We start from the raw sequence: 18,715 nt of genomic DNA, 5'->3' as shown, positions 1-18,715 counted from the left end.
TTGCACCATCTTCACGCAGTCAGATTTTATAAAGAGACCGTTGTACCTTCGTAAATTGAAGAAGATTGTGCGTCTTTACCAAAAAGATGACATCTTAAATGTGTATTCACTCCAGTGAAGTTCACATTATTCTCACATGGATGTCATATTATAATGAACAATTTTCTGCGTTACTCATATGTATATGTACTTGTATGTATGATCAATTCTTATTCATGACACTCTTGCTGTTGACAATAGAAGGAGATGGGATGTTTGTGCAAATTTCATAATTTTCACCATTATTATGTAATTTTGCATAAAGTTCAATGCTCAAATTGCAGTTATAGATTCTTGCTGTTGTACACATTTGGGGACACTAGCGAGTCAGACATGCGCTGTGTGTGGACTGACCTATTTGCTCATTTTGCTTATGCTTACAGCTGAATGTGGACATTGAACAGCATTTCCTGCTGAAGGCCATTTGTAAAAATCTGTCTCAGAACCTCTGGGTTCTTATTTACATATGATAAGCAAGAGGAGTGTGTTGATGTCCAGGAATTTTCTGTGTTTACAGATGACATATGTATGTAATGTATTTTAAAAAATTCAAACCAAAATCAACTCTCTGGCAACTTCGAAATAACTTTTATGCAGTGAGTATTTCTTAATGCCTTTGATATCCCTAAAGCAATTACTCCTGGATGACAGGAACACAACTGCTGTAGTATTATTAGTATTAATGTACACAATTAGTATTAATATTAGTGAAAAACAATAGTGCACACACAAGTTGCAAACCTGTGGAGGCCTGAACAATCCAAGTTCAATGACATAAGTGAAGTTTGCACAGGACAGCACAGGAAGTTAGTAGAAAGTAGTTAATACCTTAATGATATGATAATTAAGATCTTTTTGAGCAGTTGCAGCAGTTTGGTTGTATCACGCTTGTTTTCCCAACTTAAATAGGCCAACTCTTTCAACTTTTTCTCTGCTCAGTTTTCTGCAATTAAGGCCCAAATATGAGTTTGAGTGCACGGGAGAGAGGGAGGGGGGTGTGTGAGGGTGGGTGAGTGTGTGTGTATGGGGGGTGGTGGTGGGGGTGGTGGGGGTGATATAGAGCTGGGTGTCCTGGGCATTGCTATGTGGGTCATGCATCAGTGGTGCGAGCCAGCAAACAATCTGAGAGCGAGATGTGAGGGCTGGTGATTTCATGCTTGTTGTTTGATCAAATTAATAACTTCCTATTTTAGAGCCTCTTTTGAAGTGGGCTGGTAAATGAGTGGCTTTGCATACAGTTTACAAGTTAGTGTCATAATTATAGAGAGATACACACACTGCTGACTGCAGTCGGCGTGTGTTGAGAGACCCTGACTAACTGAGATCAGCTCAGCCTGTGCAGCCTGTGGGTTTTTCCCGGTCATAATGTGCAGAACAGGACCCAATCTTGTCCCTGTGCTGCTTACAATAAAGGTTGTGTGTTTAATTATAGTGACAAAGGTCAAATGCATCACTCACCGTGGCTCATTTACACATCTATTTGAAGAAACAAACATGATGCACACTGCTGGTTCACGTAACAGCCTCGGACAGACATAGAGGGAGACTCGAGATCGATACTGCCTCTAATAGCCTGCATAAAATCAGACAAAACAAATCCATCGTTTGTGGGTTGTGGTGTGTGTGTGTGTGTGTGTGTGCTTCACTGAACCCGTGTGAGCTATTGCAGGGGAGCAAAATGGCATGGTGGTCTAGATTGGTTTTAGATAACCATTTAAAATCACATAGCTATGGCTGCCACTGGATTTGCAGACGACTGGATTCCTTGAAAACCAGATATTGGATCCAGGAGAGATTCAGTGTGACTGTTGGGAATGAGGTTTCAACTGCAATATAGTCACAGCGGAGATCAATTCGTAATCCAAGACTTTCCATTTTCCACTGACAGCAGAAATTCAGATATTTCAACAACATGTACCCACAGCACAAGGGGGATCTTTCCGTAGTCGATAGGAAGTTGCAATATGTTATGTTATGTAAGGGAGATTATTTTAGAATTGAACAATTTTCTTCATCTCTTGCAGTTTCACATCCATTTCTCCAGCTGTTGATATTTGCAGAGACAAATGAGACAAAAGTCTGAGGAATAGTCACCTCAGTACAGTACAAAAAGGCACTCGTTCTCAAGCTGTTGTGTCTCCCTGCACTGTACTTTCACTTACAAAACATTTAACTGAGAACTTCAGGGTCAGTTGACCATCCGTGCCCTGCATGGAAAAAAAAACCTTGAATCCACAAAGCAGTGTTATATTAAACGTCTGAGTTCATAACCATGCTCTATGTGAAAGTATGAAGCACCAAAGAGCTCAGTCACAGCTTCAAGCATCTCTCACTCATGTTACTGCTGCTCATTTGTTTCCTGCTCCACCGTTCCCAGCTGTGGGACCTAATCAACATAATATTCATAACCGCTGCTCTCATCCTGCAATGGTTGGTGTGCTTATACATATGCAAAAGGTTGAACACAAAAGCAAAGTTATGGCCTAAATTGACGCGTACCCAGCGTGTAGCTTAGCTCGGTGTGTGAGGTTTGATTGAATGTACTGCGCATGCTGTCCTTTTGTTCTACATGTATGTCTTGTGATTCAAGGCTGCAATGGAACAAATTGGTCCCTGTGTGATGCAATTGTTCATTTATCATTTTAATTGCACCAGTGTCGGGTGGATTGATTGGGTTGGTTAATTGTAATAATGTCCTTCTGCCTCTTCTCTCTCAGAATCTCTTACTGCACAGCAGATAAAACTCAGGACAAGGTGTTTGCGTACGTCTCTCAGAGTCAGTTCAACGAGACTCTGGAGTGCCATGCCTTCCTCTGCCAAAAGAAGAAGATAGTAAGTGCGCAATGCTGATGTGCGATTTTGTTGAATATAGCTGCATTTAGTTTTCAGTTATTGATTCCATACTCTTAGACTTTAGCAGGTCAGGAGGTCAGTTTGTTCAGGGACTGAATGCTTGTGTTGAACTGCATCGAGGCAAGTAGCAGGAACGTGGATGGTGTATGGCTCCATCTTGTGGAAGTCTCTTTAAGACCACCTCACGTCACACCAATAACGATCATATCAAACAATAATGAGAAGTAAAGGAGATCTATGGAAATACATGTTTATAAACAGTTAAAACTTTTGAAATGTTTAAAATGTATTTTTTTAAAAGAAGAAATTTAATGATCTCAATCAATTTGAACAAGTTAAAACAAAACCTCCTGTTGACCACAAAGTGGAATCACAAGTATTCATTATCTTTTATTCTTTTAGTATGCATGTTTCCTCACTGTGGTATTGCTCTCTTTTTTTCCCTCCTCCAGGCTCAGGCTGTGACATTAACGGTAGCCCAGGCCTTTAAAGTAGCTCTAGATCTTTGGGAGATTGCTCAGGAAGGTGAGTTCACTGAACAAAGGGAAGGTGACATTGGGGCAGTTCAGTAATTGTCTTTCTTTTGGAGTTGCTTTGAAAAAAATAGGAGTAAGAGAAGGCTGAAATCCATCTACTGTAATCTGTGACTAATCTTGATGGGAATCTTACATTCTGACTTCCACTCTCTTTGTGCATAGACGGATCCTCTGGTTTTCTGCAGGTCTAGTTTTGTTGATACTTTATGTGTCTACAGGCAAAAGCAAAAAGGCCAGGACCTGCTGTTCCTGTGCAGCAAACAACGGGCAGACAGAGACCACAGACACCCAGTGTGCTCCAGCAGGTGAGTTTCTTTTATTTTGTCCCCACCCACATCAAACTGACCTCAACAGTGATGACTAGAGACATGATTTAATGAGTGAAAGGTTGCACCACTGAGCTGACAACAGCTGAGCGTCTTGCTGAGAATTACGGCACGACAGTTGAGGGTAATCTTCACCTTCCTCCGAAAAGGGAACTGTAACATCTGTCAGCATGGTGTCCAGTTTAAGGAAAAGCATCACACACTTAAATAAAGTGGAGAAATACAACATTTGAGAATATATGTTTGTTCACTTTTTTTGCTGACAAGAGGTCAATATCACTCTGATGTTAGTAGGAAGCTTGAGCCAGATGATTAGCCTAATTTTGCATAAAGACTGGAAGCTGGTAGAAACAGCCAGCCTGGCTCCGTCCTAAGTTTAGAAATCAGCCTACCAGAACCTCTAAAGCTCATTAATTAACATTCATAACTTTTTTCCTACTGTTTCTCAGTACAAAAACTGAAGTGCCAAAACTGCACTTTGGGGCTTCACAGGCAGTTATGTGCCAGGGAGTTACTGCATCCAGCCAAGAAATGTTTTTGGCGCATAACTGCCTGTAAAACCACAATGTGTCAGTTTTTAGACTTTGGTTTTTGCACGGATTAAATAAACAAGAAATAATGTGTCAGAGATATTGGTAAGCATATGTTTTTTTTATAGACAGAGCCAGGCTAGCTGTTTTACTCTATTTTCAGTCTTAATGCTAAGCTAAGCTACTGATGGGCTACTGGCTGTAGCTTCATATTTACCATACAGACATGAGAGGTGGTATTGATGCTATTAACAGTCTTCTTATCTAAGCCTCTGCAAGAAAGCTGACAAGCGAATTATTGAATAAATAAGGAAATGAACTTAAACATTGATTGGTTTGGTTTTACTTAAAATAAATTTAAAATAAATTTAAATAAATTCTTATGGTTTTATTGTTAATAGATTTCCTGGCTGTAGAGGCCGTGGCCTGTAAGGATTCAGGTGTTGTAATTCTTGGAGGATGAGGATAAGGCTTATGTAATTTCAGCATTCCTGTAAAAGGCTGGAGAGAAAGAAGCTGCTTGTCACTGACAAGATGACACTGATCTAATTAGTAGTGTAAAAATGACAAATGTAATATGTTGCAGTCACTGAGCTGAGACAGTGTTTAAATGCAGATTTAGAGTCTTTACTTGAGGCCGTGGTTCCATCATCCTCACAAACCCAACAGTTTCCAGTGAACGTGATTGCTGCTGCAGTCAGTCACACAATAGCTTTAAACGGACCTTTCCAGTTGTGACTTGTTATTCTGTAGTTTGATTCTGTACCCTCTCACGCACAAATTTAACTGATGTCAGTCACCTTCTCCCACACACACACACACACACACACACACACACACGGAGAGCTAATCACCTAATTACATGTGGCTCATTAGTCATTCGAAGGAGCAGTAGATTTTAAATACTTTCCAATGGCAGTGACATTTATAGGCCAAAATATTTTTCACTCCTCACGAGGTCAAATGGTCTTTAAAATGAGATTTAATTATCTGCTCAGATTGTTGTTGGCTAACGGCCTGGATTTTCCAGCTCCATTCAATTAAAATGTGCTCCACTCCCAGTGGCAGTGACCAGAGGAAATCTGGTGTGAGAGCCTCAAGGACCTCGGGAGTCACTCAGAGAGGTGTTTGAAAGTTTTACAGATGTGATTAAAATTCTGCCTGTTGCAGAGAGAGGTGTGAGCGCCACAGTCTTGAGTTGATGATTTTTCTTCTGTGCTGCAGACTGCAGAGGTGAAGAGACAAAAATGCTAACAAGTCTCCCTCTCTCTCCTGTCTTCTGTCTCTGTCTCACCCTCTGTGTCCTCCATGTTTGCTTCCCTCTGCTCTTTGGCTTCATCCTCCTGTCGACCTCTCGTCAACGCCTGCCACCTCCCTCGTATCCAGAGCCGCACAAGCCTGTTGGGGTGGAGGAGAAGCTGCGGAGGCCTTTCTTCTCTGCCTCGCTCAGCTCGCCCTCACCTCGTAGCAACCCCACTCGAAGGCGACCAATCAAACATGACTCTTGGGTAGGTCACACCATCTGCCTGCGGTCAGCTGATTGGTCTGACTGGGCCAAAATCAATGCTATAGTCATCTTTTTTTGTTTAGGTGACAGGGTGTCTGTGATGTGCCGCATTTTTTAAGGATTCACAGATCCAACTTTTTCTCTCCTGATACTGAATTCTGATACCTCAGCTTAGAGTATGTGCAATGCTGAGTACCGGTCCAAAACCAGTTGTCTCTTTCTCCCAACTTTGATATCAGTGTGCTGCAGTGTGTGGAACTCACTGGAATAATATTCATGAGGTAATGCGAGGCAAGCTCCAGAGGAAAGGAAAATTCAAAATAAGATCTCTTCTTTGTTTAGGGTATTTCTCCTTTATGTGATTGAGCTCAATTTAACATTAATTTAAGTTTTTGACTAGTTTTACGTATTTCTTAATCAAAACCCAAGTCCAGTTTAAGTTCAACTTAAGATACTCCTTTTCTTCTCACTGCTCTGATCTTTACTTGTCTGAAATAATCAGTTCCTAAGATCCTAAAGAAAATTTGATGCACAACACCTGAAATTGTGATTATGATCAAATGAAGGCCTGCAAGCACAGCAAATATCAAACTGGACAGGACTGATTTCTTAGATCTTGATCTAGTCTTTTGCTCCTTATTTCTCTTAAATGGGGTTTAGTAGAAACAGGTCTGAATTCAATCATCTCTGAGTAAGAGCCTATTTATTTCTGGATTTATCCTCTGGGAGGGAACGTTGTGACTCTAAAGCCTGATGAAACTTTGTAATGATGCTGAACAAGAAACTGTATTTAATATGGCTTCATCACAGATCTGCCTAATAAGATCAGTCTTTCCACTGTTACTGATTCAGTATATTGAACTGGTATATTGTACATACTCCTAGTATTCTGTGTGTTGTGAACTGTGTTATAATTGACCTTCTCCTTGCTGGAAGTAAGTAATTTACATTGTTTGTTTAAGAGTGCAGTTTTAAATTATAGATGTTTGAAATGCTTTATCTTTATTGGCACACAAAACCTTGACAAATTTGTGGAACCTGCCTTATTTTACCATTTTGCTTGGCATTGGAATTGTATCATCTGGACTATGTACTTAATATTGAATGTATGTATTCAAAAAAAACAACAAAACATCAGCATTGTTGTCCAGACCAATGATGAACACAGATGTGATACAAAATATTGTACATTTACTTTAGAGAGACTCACTGAGTCAAAAGCAGCATTTAATTTACGGTTTTTGCCAGGCTGGTAGAGCAAAATAAAGTCATACACTAAAAAAACTGCTTTGAAAATGAGGCTAAACATAGTATAGCAGATACAAATTTAAACAGTTTAATTCATCAATGATGATTTCATAAAAGAGCTAAGTCAAACATCTTGCATGCAAACACGTACTGTGATCTACATTCATTCGTCATGTCTAACAGACAATAAAGTAGAATTTAACATGCATTTTATTCTCACCCTCATTCAAATCACATATAGTTTGTTCCAAAAGTCTGAGACCACTTTCACATTCACTTGATTTGGAAAGTGGCGCCTGGCTTTTGGACCCCGCTGAAGGTGACACTTCCTGTCGCCCTCTGGGAGTGAATGAAAGTGTCCAGTTTGCTCAGCCAAAGGCAGGATGCCAGATTTTTACCTGGGCACAAACAGACCTGTGTGCTCTGGTCAGACCACCAGAAAACAGATGATAGCGAATGATAAAGTGAAACTCTACTCCACAGCATCACTTTCTTGTGATTTAAAGAGTGAATCCTTTTCAGTTACATAAATAATTATATAAAATGTGTAGTGTGTAGATGAAGCAGTTAAATTCAGTGGCAAATACATTTAAATGTTCACACTGCAGAGGCTCATTGGTCGACATCCTGTTTGTTCATTTACAGATATTCAACACTAGGTGACACTATATTCATTAGAATTTCTTCCCTACAGAACGATCCCACTCAGTGAAAGTCATTGGTGTTCACTGTGACATATTTTCCTCCAGCTCGGTCTGTAATACTCCCCTCGCCTACCATCCTTCCATTGCGTAGAGTTAAATGTAATATTTTTTTTCCATTGTAACTTCAGCAGATTGATGTTTATCAGATTGTATCTATATTATAATAATAATTTAGAAGAACTATTTAAAAAAGGGTAAAAAAAAAAAAAAAATAGAGAAAAGTAGGACTATTGTCATAGTGACTGAAACAAGAAGATCCATTTTGCCGGATTTGCTCATGAATTAATTTATGTGTCATTTGAATAAAAGGGTTTATGACAAACAACTGAATCAGTGGAGACGCACTGGGGCTTGAAAGTAGAGTAGCAGCAGGATTGTAATTTATGTGCGTATTGATTCATATTGTTTATGTCCCAACAGGATGTGGAGGATGGACTCGATGATGCATTCTCAAGGTAACCTTTGCTTATGACTGAAAGTCTGCTGAACACTGGGGATCTAATGTCTAATTTATGAAGGGAGATGGGATTGTTCTGCCACACAAACTACTTCAATAACCCCCACCACAGAAAAACAAAATTTATGAAACCAATTCAATATTGATTTCACTTCTAAGCAGAAATAGATCACCTTTTGAATACCGTCAAGCAGTTGCAGAAGATGACAGTAACCTGTCAGACTCTTTTAAATAAGAAAACCCTTATTTGATAAATTGACTGACACAAATTTTGATTGAAATTCACACACACACATGCACACACACACACACACACACACACACACGTGCAATCACAGACAAGGACGCGTGAAGATGACATTGTATTCATGGCAGTGCCACGAGGTAGAAGGGATTTGCATGAAAACAGCTGTCCCAAGGTTGTAGATTGGAGGGTGTTACTGTATTGATTGTGTGGTCATCACATCACTGTGAGGTGTTGAAAATGATCAAAACTTTTAGAGATTTAGACATGACATTAGAAAAAAGATATTCTCTATAATCGTGGTCTCCAGCCTTTTTTACTTTGAGAGTTACTTTGACTAAGTAAAAGGGGCTGTGAGCTCCTCATGTCTAATAGCACTGGTTACATTTATTCACATCTAATTTCAACAAATCAGATGAATAAGATAATTTAACAAGTCATCTAATATCAATATCCAAAAGTCACATTTTGTAGCAAAAACATTTGATACTCACATCAGACATCACATCATTTTATATGTCAAAAATCTGAGTCATGATTCAGTCGAACCTGAACACACAGACATGGTAACACCACTGCAAATAAATTTCCATAAATCTGCTCAGAAAAAGAAGAAGCTCCTTGGTAAATAATAGTTGTCAGTACATCCAATGGTACATAACAAACAGGAAATATAAATAGCTAATTCAGTGCACTTAATTTCCCACAATGTAAAAAAACATGGGATAAAAACAATGGGGCTCAGGTTGAAGCTCACATCTTAACTCACTGTATCCATGGCAACATATTTCAGGTTTAGTTTGTATCTGTTCTGTTATCCAGAAGAGTTGACATCACTGCACGTTGCCTGCAGCATTTCTGATGTGAACAAACTTGAAAGCATTTGACTGACAACTGTATAATAATGATTTCATGTTGATGAGGGGTGGATATGTTTGTGTATCTGATTGAGTTGCATTTAGAGTAGCTTTACTGGGTAAAGTTGTGTTGTTTAAAGTTTGTACTATGCATCCATGGTTTGCACGGACTATTTTCTTACAACCTTTGGGTGAGCTACTCTAAAACAAGGGGTGAGCTACTGCGAGCCACCTGTTAGAGGCGCCTGGTCTATAATATAAGATAGATGCATAATTAAAAAAAAACTCCTTTTCCCAGTGTCCCCAGTCTTTAAGCTGCCCTGAAGAGCTTCTTTCTAACTTAATATAAGAAATGATGGTAGCTCTGGTGTGTTATTAACCAGAGCTGAGAAATATAAGAAGAAACTTCTGTATTCAATGAAATATCCCACTCCTAAAATCGACTGTTTTTGAATGATGGGCTCCTGCAGCTGAAAAGTGATGATTAAATTTGGCAGAAATGTATAATTTTCCGAAGTAAGGTCTGCAGTTACAGGAAGACAGATTTAATGTTTCATTTTGTCAACAAAACAAACTCATTTAGAAAAATATATGTTGCAATATCATCTTGTAATATTTTCTATCATCCATTTCTAAAGCTTTTTATTAGCATCGCTCATTTTAAATTGAAAGTTTTATTTTAATTAGAGTCAAAGCATTAGCTGCAGCCGAGAAAACTGGTTTCAAGTACAAACCTGTGTTCTTCACAGCATTAAGTTTTTACAAACAGTGATTATATTAGAAAACGTATATCACTGTAAAGCACATTTAACAAGACATGTGATTGAGCTGTTGAAATGAACGGAGCATCCTCAACTCTTATGAGGTCACTGTGCCACAACTGAAGCAGAACAGACAGTAGAGATGACGGGCGAGGTGATCGCCACCTCTGCCGACAGACCTGTCAGGAGCACAGCAGCTGAAGCCAGGAAGGGCGCTCCACTCTGCATCAGCGCCTTATCACTGAGCTAGGATTACAATGCAACACTATTATTTTGAAAGTGTGACAGTCCGTGAAATTGTCATTTCATGGCCGTGAGATGCCCACACACACTAAAATGTGGGTCCTAGGTGATATGTGAGGCTTGACAGGTATGGAAAAGTACCTGTTAATTGACCACATGGACGTGGTCAATTAACATGGACTCCAGTTTTAATACATGTGATAGAAATAATCCTTATTCTGGACTATTACACACACTTGCATATAGCTGCACATACAGAGAGGACTAGTGAACACATGTTGTGTTGTGGCCCACCTCTGAGACATACAGTACAAACACAAACGTGATATCATTTATTTGGTCCCTTTGATATTCTCAAACTCAGAATCCTTAAAAAATAGTTTGATAACGCCTGCCCGTGCACCACAAACTGTTGGGAATGTAGGCCACACAGTCCAGTGACTGCCTGAGCTCTCTGCATGGCTTCTCATATCCTCATATAACCAGATGATATGTGTGTATGTGTCCTGCAGTGCTGTATTATCCTTCCATAAAGAGAGAAGAGCAGCGGAGGGATGGCGCCCCAAACATTAAAGCGATGGCAACTCATTAAGCTGTGTTGGCCCGCGGCTAATAGATGTGTTTGTTGTGTTGGAGCATGAAACGCTTTTGTGAAAGCAAATGGGTAAACGAGAGGCAGAGATGATGTACAGAAGCGTCTGTGTGGAAGCTGGTTACGTGTGGAGGGAGATGAGGAGAGCGAGGCAGGCAGGCCATCACTGAGGCTGTGTTCAGCAGCGATGGGGAAATACTGACCTCAGGTCTTCTGCAGAGGTTGTTGAGCTCTGAAGTGGCAGTGCGTGCATAGTGGATAAGATTTGTCCTGAAACATGGAAGGCTGTGGGTCATGTCGCGTTGTCATGACTGTTGCATCTATTTAATGTTACATGTGACTTTAGAGCAGCAGAGGAGAGTTGTGGGCTCGCTTTTTTTAAAAAAATGGTGTCTTCCAAAATATTCTGAAAGCTCTGTAGCCTTGAGATGCTTTAGAAAGACTCTGGCCGGATGGTTACCAAAGTGGGTGCCACTCCACCCTAAACCTGGCACATTAAGGACTGGCTAAGGGTGCTGCAAGAAGCCACAAGATTTGTTCATTTCCATTTTTTTCATGCACCTAAAGGCAACATTTACTCGTTAAGCGACATTTTTATATCACATGTTCAAACAGAAATAAGCAGTTAACCTTGAAATCACCCTATTAAAAACCCTGGACATTGTGCTGTTACCGTATGCCATAGGTGATTAACTTTAAATCACTTCCAATTCCACTTGGGTCTAAGTAGCAGCGCAGCTTCTAGGGGTTGCGAGCAGCACTATATAGTCTTGTTCAGCTACAAATGATGCAACCATACTTACTTTAGTGGAATCATTTTTAATTAAGTGTATGAGCACAGGTCAGGGTTTAGGCCTCTGTGAAAAATCTCATTTTTAGAAGACAGGGATAGTTATTCAAATGGAGGCTCTGTGCTTACAACTATTGACTTCAGTTCAAATGGGTTTAATTAAATGGTTTGATTTGTAGTTAAGATTTCTTAAATTAATGGTGACCTTGGAGTTAAGAAGTGAACATTATGTAACTACTGGCTTGGCTCTGCCATAAACTGAGGTACTTAAATAATTTAACCTCGTCAAAATGTGGAAAGTTCTTCTTTTGCAATTTAAGCTTCTTTGAGTGTTTCTTTACTTTAAGCATGGTGGAGCAGGGACAGCACACGCAGATGTGCACGCACACTTGCTGAGAGTCGCAAGACGTTTTCAGTGTTTTTACTTATTGTAACCTTTGCTGTTGATTCATCACGATTTCCTCTGTCCTCTACCTGGCATGCAGCAACATGGAAGTAGAGATGGACACCGGTGAGTGATGTGACAAGTGAGTTCACGCTTGCTTCTGGATGTTGCATGAACCCTTACATTTAGAACAGAAACAATTCCTGGACATTACCTTTCCATCATTGTCTGCACACTTAAACCTTCTCAATCTTTTTTGAGCACTGAACTGTTTAAGGAAAAATACTGGCATCTGTACATGAACAAAGCCACATCTGAGTTATTTACCCCATTGAATACATTTAGACTATAAAGCAGGTCGATCGCATTTTTCTCTCCATGCTCAGGTTATCATTTGGTTCTGTTATTTGTATGAGGGACCTCATAGTTATTGTAATTCTCCACCTTGTCTGCCAGTGATGGCTCTTCACACTGCATTCTGTGTGTTTGGCCTTCCACTCATTCACTGTCAGTCCATCACACAAATCAACATCCTCTCCATGCCCTTGCTACGCTTTATCCTTTTCTCTTCTTTCAGTTTTTTTTTTTAAACCTTCGCATTTCCTGTGAACCCTTTTCTTTTTCTGTCTCTGTCAGACTGGCCGAGTCCCGCTCCGAACCCGTCTCTGACGATGCAGCTCTGAGTCCCCAGGAGGCCTCCTCTGTGGATCTGTTGTCTATCTGCAACAATGAGCTTGAATAACACCCTGGCAACAACTGCCCAATTTACAGCATCACAAAAATTAGATAGAAATCACACCACAGACTCCAAGACCAGGAGAAAAAAAAAAAAAAACAAACAAAAAAAACAAAACACAAACGGCATACATCAACTGAACAGACAGAAAAACATATCACGCTCCCTGGTGCGTAACCTGTATCAGAGAGGCTCTGTTTTATATTCTGTGGCTGCTGCAGAGAAGCCAGAATGAATACCCTGATATTATAAACTGCTTTTTTCTGTGAATGCCTGCCAGTCAACACACGCTCCACTCAGTGTAAACAGCCATCTCCAGCCATGTCCTGCCATATTCAAACATTCACAAACTGCAGGATGAAAGGTGGAAGGCAAGATGTCACATGCAAAGTGAACAAAAGTGATATATTTCTACTCAAGAAGTTCCCGCAGAAGATCACAGCCTGATTAATGTACCGAGTTTGGACTAAGTCCTCTTCTTTTAATTAAAATTTGTAAAAACAATTTTGACACATCCCACTTGTGAATTCTAAAGATTGCATAACGGTGTACTTTGCATCACGAAGACCAGATATGTGTGTATATAAGGCTGCTGTCGCTCTCTGGAAATGTGAAAGCTCTTTGATCCTGTTGTTTGTTTGGCGGAGAAACAGCTGCCAGTCTCTTCAGTCTCTGGAAGAAGTCCAGTGTTAGACGACATCATCAGACTCGTGATACTGAGTGAATTATACATTCGTCATTCAATTTGTGGTGCTGATTGAACCACTTCTACTTTGGAGAATGAAGCGGCATGTGATATAGCAGTTAGACATTTGGGCACACACACACGCAACATAAATGTCTAGTGACACAGTCAGGCCTGCAAAATAAGGCTTGGTGTTTTTGTTTTTTTTTTTTTACCAGAAATTCCCAACCCAAGAACGCCTTACTTCCAGGGCTTTCAACCACATCTTGTGGCCTTCCTTAGCATGCAGATTAGCTCAGTTATTATGGAGACGATTTGTTCCATATCAGGTAGTTGAATCGGGTGGTTGGGGAAATAATAAGTATAAATTATCTGAAGACAAATTTTAATGACCTTTTTTTTTTTTTCTTCGTCCACCTGTTCATACGAGACCAAAATTCCATACATAGGTCACATGATAATGAACGAAACCGTCTTCATGACAACTGAGTTACTTTATCTGCTGAGGAGGGACTTGAGTTTGTTGCTAAAGCTTCAGAAACACCAAGTAAGTGGGACTTGTGTTGATATTTTTAGCCAAACTACTTTTTTCGAGGTCAAGAATGAAGCTTCAAGCAAAAACTTAAAATGGTGGCTCTTTTTATTTAGTCTCTTCACAGGGTTTAAAGTGATGCATTCAAGTGAACTGGAGCTTAGTGACCCTCAGTAATGCACTTCACAAATAACTAGAGTTTGACACGTAAAGCGAGTTAGTATTGCACTTAAATAAAGCTTGCAGACTCAGAAGAGACAGATAATCAAAACATTGATCATAATTGAAGCAAAAGAGGCCGAGATATCCTGATAGTCCCTAGTTTGAGCAAAGCTCCAAAAATCCCGGATCCTATGTTTCCCATAATGCAATGTGACATTCTTTTATTAGACCCTACCTGATAGGTTCAAACACCACTCTCTTTATAAGTCACTTTGCATTAAAAGTTTAGTAGACTCCAAATCCAAGTTGGAATAACTCTGACATCATAACATCACTATGACATCATCAGGGTCATTTTATTGGCTCCGTCCAGAGCCACAGAAGACATTACACAACAATTTTAACAAGCTGAGTAGCAACTAATCATGGAGAGTAAAGTGACCTTGATGTTTATCTGGTTTTAAAAAAATCTAAGTCAAACACACAACCTTGCTGCTGTGGATGGATCAGTCACCAGGATCAATAATCCACTGATAACTTGCTGACTTTATGTCAGTGTCAATAGGATTTTGTTGTAGAAAGGAAACACAATCTTCATCACTAAGCAGCAAATGTCAGTAGCTGTCTTAGTTCAGTGTGACTTACTGAATCGCTTCATCCATTCAGCTGTCACACTATCAGCCGTTGTTATAAGCGTAATAGTGATGATGTAAGGTTATGAGGGCAATTGTAAGACAAGGCCAGACTATTAGAGTAAAGAAACCTATTTCCATATGCTGTATTTTTTCATTGTCAAAGCTGTGTAATTTATGTATGCATATTGTATCATTATAAATGAAGTAGAATGAATAGAATCAGGGCTTCTCAAAGTTTGTTTTTTTTAAATAATTATTACTCTTGTTGAGATGTGAATGTGTAGATGCTTGTATGTTTTGCATTAGGTTAGACAATTTATACAAATGTAATCGTGTGTGGTTTTTAATACTGCAGGAGTTGCTTTATTTTTTCAAAATAGTCATCAGTAACAATGATCCTGTTCTCAAGTCAGTAATCACCTCTTACATTTACAGATGCGGTTCACATTTTCATCTCTTAACTGCAGTCTGTGCAGCAGAACATGTCCTTTGTGACAAAGTCTTATTACAGTGAAATTGTTGGTCTGCACAGAGTCTGCAAATTATTTTTATCCACCACTTAGATGATGTTCTGTATCAAGAGGATATTACATTGTGCCCCAGTCTGGCTGAAGTGGTCCCTCTCTCTGTATTCATGGCATCATGACTGAGAATAATTGTGATGGCGGGAGGTAGCGGGGGCCCTGTGTTGTTGTCATGACACCCGCTGCAGAATAATTGGATGGCTTATCAGGTTATGCCATGAAGCTTAATTGCATTGTTTCATTCCTGACTGGCTGAAAATACCAGCTCCGTTGCATTTTTGAGAGAAAGCTCAGTGTTATGTTTGGATCTCAGAAATCGCTGCCAGCATGTCTATGGATGATCTGTCGAGCCATGTTTGCATTTCAGTATTGATTATCAAGTTCAAGGTTAACAGGATGCGCTGTCAGAACAGCAATTTTGTCATTTTACCTTTCTCTCCAAAATCTTTTCCTCGTGAGGAGAAACGATTTCTGCAACATTTTCTCATCCTTTCATCTCCGTCAACGACTGACTGATTGATTCCTGCCTCAGTATCTGCTGATTCAGTGCTATTGAGTGATATTTGGAGATGGGCCATTATCCAGAAGCTCCCCGACTCAGAATTGGTTTTCAATGTCAACCAACAAACAACAGAGTTTTGTAGAAAATGTACTAATATAAACAAACGCCGGCTTTGTTTCTGTGCAGCTTCACCACAAGCTGCATTATTATCAAATGCATGTGAAAAGGAACTGGACAAAAGTACAAAATTATCTATAAATGGCGCTCACACTTATAGGTTTTCAACCAGCTTTTGTCCCCTGTAATTGATTTTCAAACAAAAAGGCGGTGCAATTTAATTTGATTTTGCAGCCAAGCTCGTCAGGATCACTTTGGATCCTTTGAGAATTGAACAAAAGCATAGTATGAATTATTTAGTGGCACAGATCTCTAAGTTTTCTTTCATGTAGCGAGTATACTTTATGCAGAACACTGACGTGGGCAGATACCCAGCAAATCTTGAATGGATGCTCTTTGGCACAGCTGAGAGTTTTCTGTGCGGGAGGGGGGCAGCCCTGCACTTAGAGGTGTAACATGCCAATTTGAATCCGGAGTGCACTGAATACAAATCCCCCTGTGAGGCTCTGAGGCCTGAAAACAATTAAGCTTGTAGAACACAAGATCTTCAACTGGAAAAAGGGGAGAATTTTCAGATAAGCTATTATTACCCAAAATGAATCACTGACGTTTACAGTATCGGTTTACTTTTCAAAGAAGGTGCTTATTTTCTATCTATGCAAAATTAGTGGGTTTCCAACCGTGTTGTGATATGAAGATGAATAAACCACAAGCAGTTGTCCTAAACTGTGTAAAGATTTGTACAGAATTTGGTAACTGTTATGGTTTGTTACATATTTATGCATAATAAATGACTTTGTACAAATATTTCATTGCATTGAACCTTTCTTTTATAAAAATGCAAGCTATCTCAAAAAGCTTTTTCTTCCATACACAGTTTAATTACAAAGACACAGTTTGGCCTTTGTGTCCTTTTGTGGCAAATGATTTTGGTTCCAAAATTGCAAACCTTTTACAAAAACAACCAATCAACCACCACTCATTGTCGCAGGAGCCAGACGTCAGACGTTAAACGTGTGAGGTTTTTTTTTTTTTTTTTTTTTCAGTTTTTTTGCTGATGTGTCCACAATATTTCAGTCTAAACATGAAATTGAATCCACCCTGTTTTTCTCTCAAACATTTTCCAGCTCACTGTGGTCGATCAAAAGCAAGGACGTTCTCTTGTTTGGCTGTCTGACTGACACAGTCACATCAATATGTCTATTCAATGAGCCCACTGCCGCTCCCTGATTGAAAAGTTCAATAAAGCAAACCAGGTGCAGGCAACCATGTGAGAAATACAAAATCTCTGCCCGAGTTCTGCTGTAAAAATTTACATAGTTATACACCATATGATATGATATTTGCATATTGACAGCTGTAATCTTGCCTGTGGGTTGGATTGGGGTATGTTCAATGAGGCAGGTGAAGAACAGTGATACCTGTCATCTACAGTAAAAAGTATCTCAGTCTTTTTTGTAGTGAACTGACTGTGCTCATGTGTCCTCCTGTGGCCTAAGTAGGAAGCTCTGGTCACATTATAACAGGTGGTTGTAAATGGATTATATTGTTGTGAATGACCTTCTCTGGCCATCCACAGGCTCCTGATCAATGCCTTTGACTCCCTCTGGTTTCGGTCTGACGTTCACATGTAGCTGTAGTTAACATTTATTTGTGGTTATTTAGAGGAAAGTTATTGATGAGGAGGAAGTCGAGAGAGAAAAATCGACCTCAGGACTCGTCTTTTACTCTTGTTCACCGGGACCAAGCTGAACCAAACAGGTTAAATTTGAAAAAGCGCTTTACAGCTCTGCCACACAGAGTGGGTTTGAAAAGCAACTGTAAAAATCACTCTCAGGTCTCAGACATCGGTAATTTCAGGGGTTACAGAGGCTTAGTATGCAGTCCTCTCCGGGGTGGATGTTCAGGAGTAAATTGTATTTTTCACATTTACCAACCTTTAATCCACCTGTAATCCATTGGTGAGTTGGAGCCTCAGCTGCACTTAAAGATCACTCTGCCTTTCAAAGTTTGTTATTCAAGCCAGAAAGCTCAACGGGACCACCATGTGCTGTATCAGAAACTGCTGTCTGTGGGTGAACGAAGACTGTGTGACCCGTCCACAGAAACAAGATCAGCCTACAGTGAACGGCAAAGTAGTGCTGTGGGGGAAAAAACAGCACTTTGATATGAACAGAGACCTTGGTGAAGGTTGAGAAGCTTGACATGGTGTTATTTCATGTGCTGGATCGACAGCAACAGCATTTGTACAGCTTGTAGGCTGCATCAGTGCACTGTGGTGTTACCTTTGTGTGGAGACACCTTCACAATCCTTGGCTTTAAAATGCTGTAGATATTGGCTTTATTTTGATCAGTACACTAGATCTCCTAGAGACGCTGAGTCAGTGACAAGAGTGTGTCTGCTTCTCTCCGCTTGAAATGCTTTTTGCTCTCTTCGCTGATCTCTGACAGATCTGAGCTCACTGCAGACAGACTACCTGCATGTCATGCCAGCAGAGCCTGCAGCGGCCAGTTCAGCCCTGCTGTGGGAAAAAAATGGAGTGCAATTTAAAAAAAACATTTGTTATTAAATGTAGGGCAGATAAAATAAAAAAATAAAAAAACTCCAGACTTTATAATTCACCAGATGCTAAATCAGGAATTCTTGTTTAACTTTGGGGCAATATGTTCATTACTAATGTCTAATTTGTCCACAGTGTCCTGGGATCTGCAAATGAACAGCTCATTGAGTATTCATAAGTGTGTAATTA

General features: G+C 39.8%; 1 protein-coding gene across 5 annotated transcripts in view; it reads left to right on the top strand.

The window, feature by feature from the left end:
• LOC139622045 (low density lipoprotein receptor adapter protein 1) overlaps positions 1–18,715 on the top strand; it is a 74,763-nt gene that overhangs the window by 26,085 nt on the left and 29,963 nt on the right. For 2 of the 5 annotated variants that reach the window (XM_071479118.1, XM_071479115.1), the window contains 6 exons: positions 2,757–2,871; positions 3,345–3,417; positions 3,647–3,733; positions 5,671–5,792; positions 8,164–8,198; positions 12,709–16,772. In XM_071479118.1, coding sequence (XP_071335219.1) covers positions 2,757–2,871; positions 3,345–3,417; positions 3,647–3,733; positions 5,671–5,792; positions 8,164–8,198; positions 12,709–12,814 — 538 coding nt within the window. In that variant the 3' untranslated portion in view covers positions 12,815–16,772. Of the gene's footprint in view, positions 1–2,756; positions 2,872–3,344; positions 3,418–3,646; positions 3,734–5,670; positions 5,793–8,163; positions 8,199–12,172; positions 12,215–12,708; positions 16,773–18,715 lie in introns of those variants that run through there. The other 3 variants (XM_071479119.1, XM_071479120.1, XM_071479116.1) reach the window with 3 other exon arrangements.

This window comes from Trachinotus anak, unplaced genomic scaffold (assembly GCF_046630095.1).
Source record: "Trachinotus anak isolate AG129_WGS33_773 ecotype Australia unplaced genomic scaffold, CSIRO_AGI_Tana_v1 ptg000005l, whole genome shotgun sequence".
Lineage (NCBI taxonomy): Eukaryota > Metazoa > Chordata > Actinopteri > Carangiformes > Carangidae > Trachinotus > Trachinotus anak.
The sequence above is the reverse complement of the archived record's forward strand: the minus strand, read 5'-3'. Positions and strand labels throughout refer to the sequence as shown.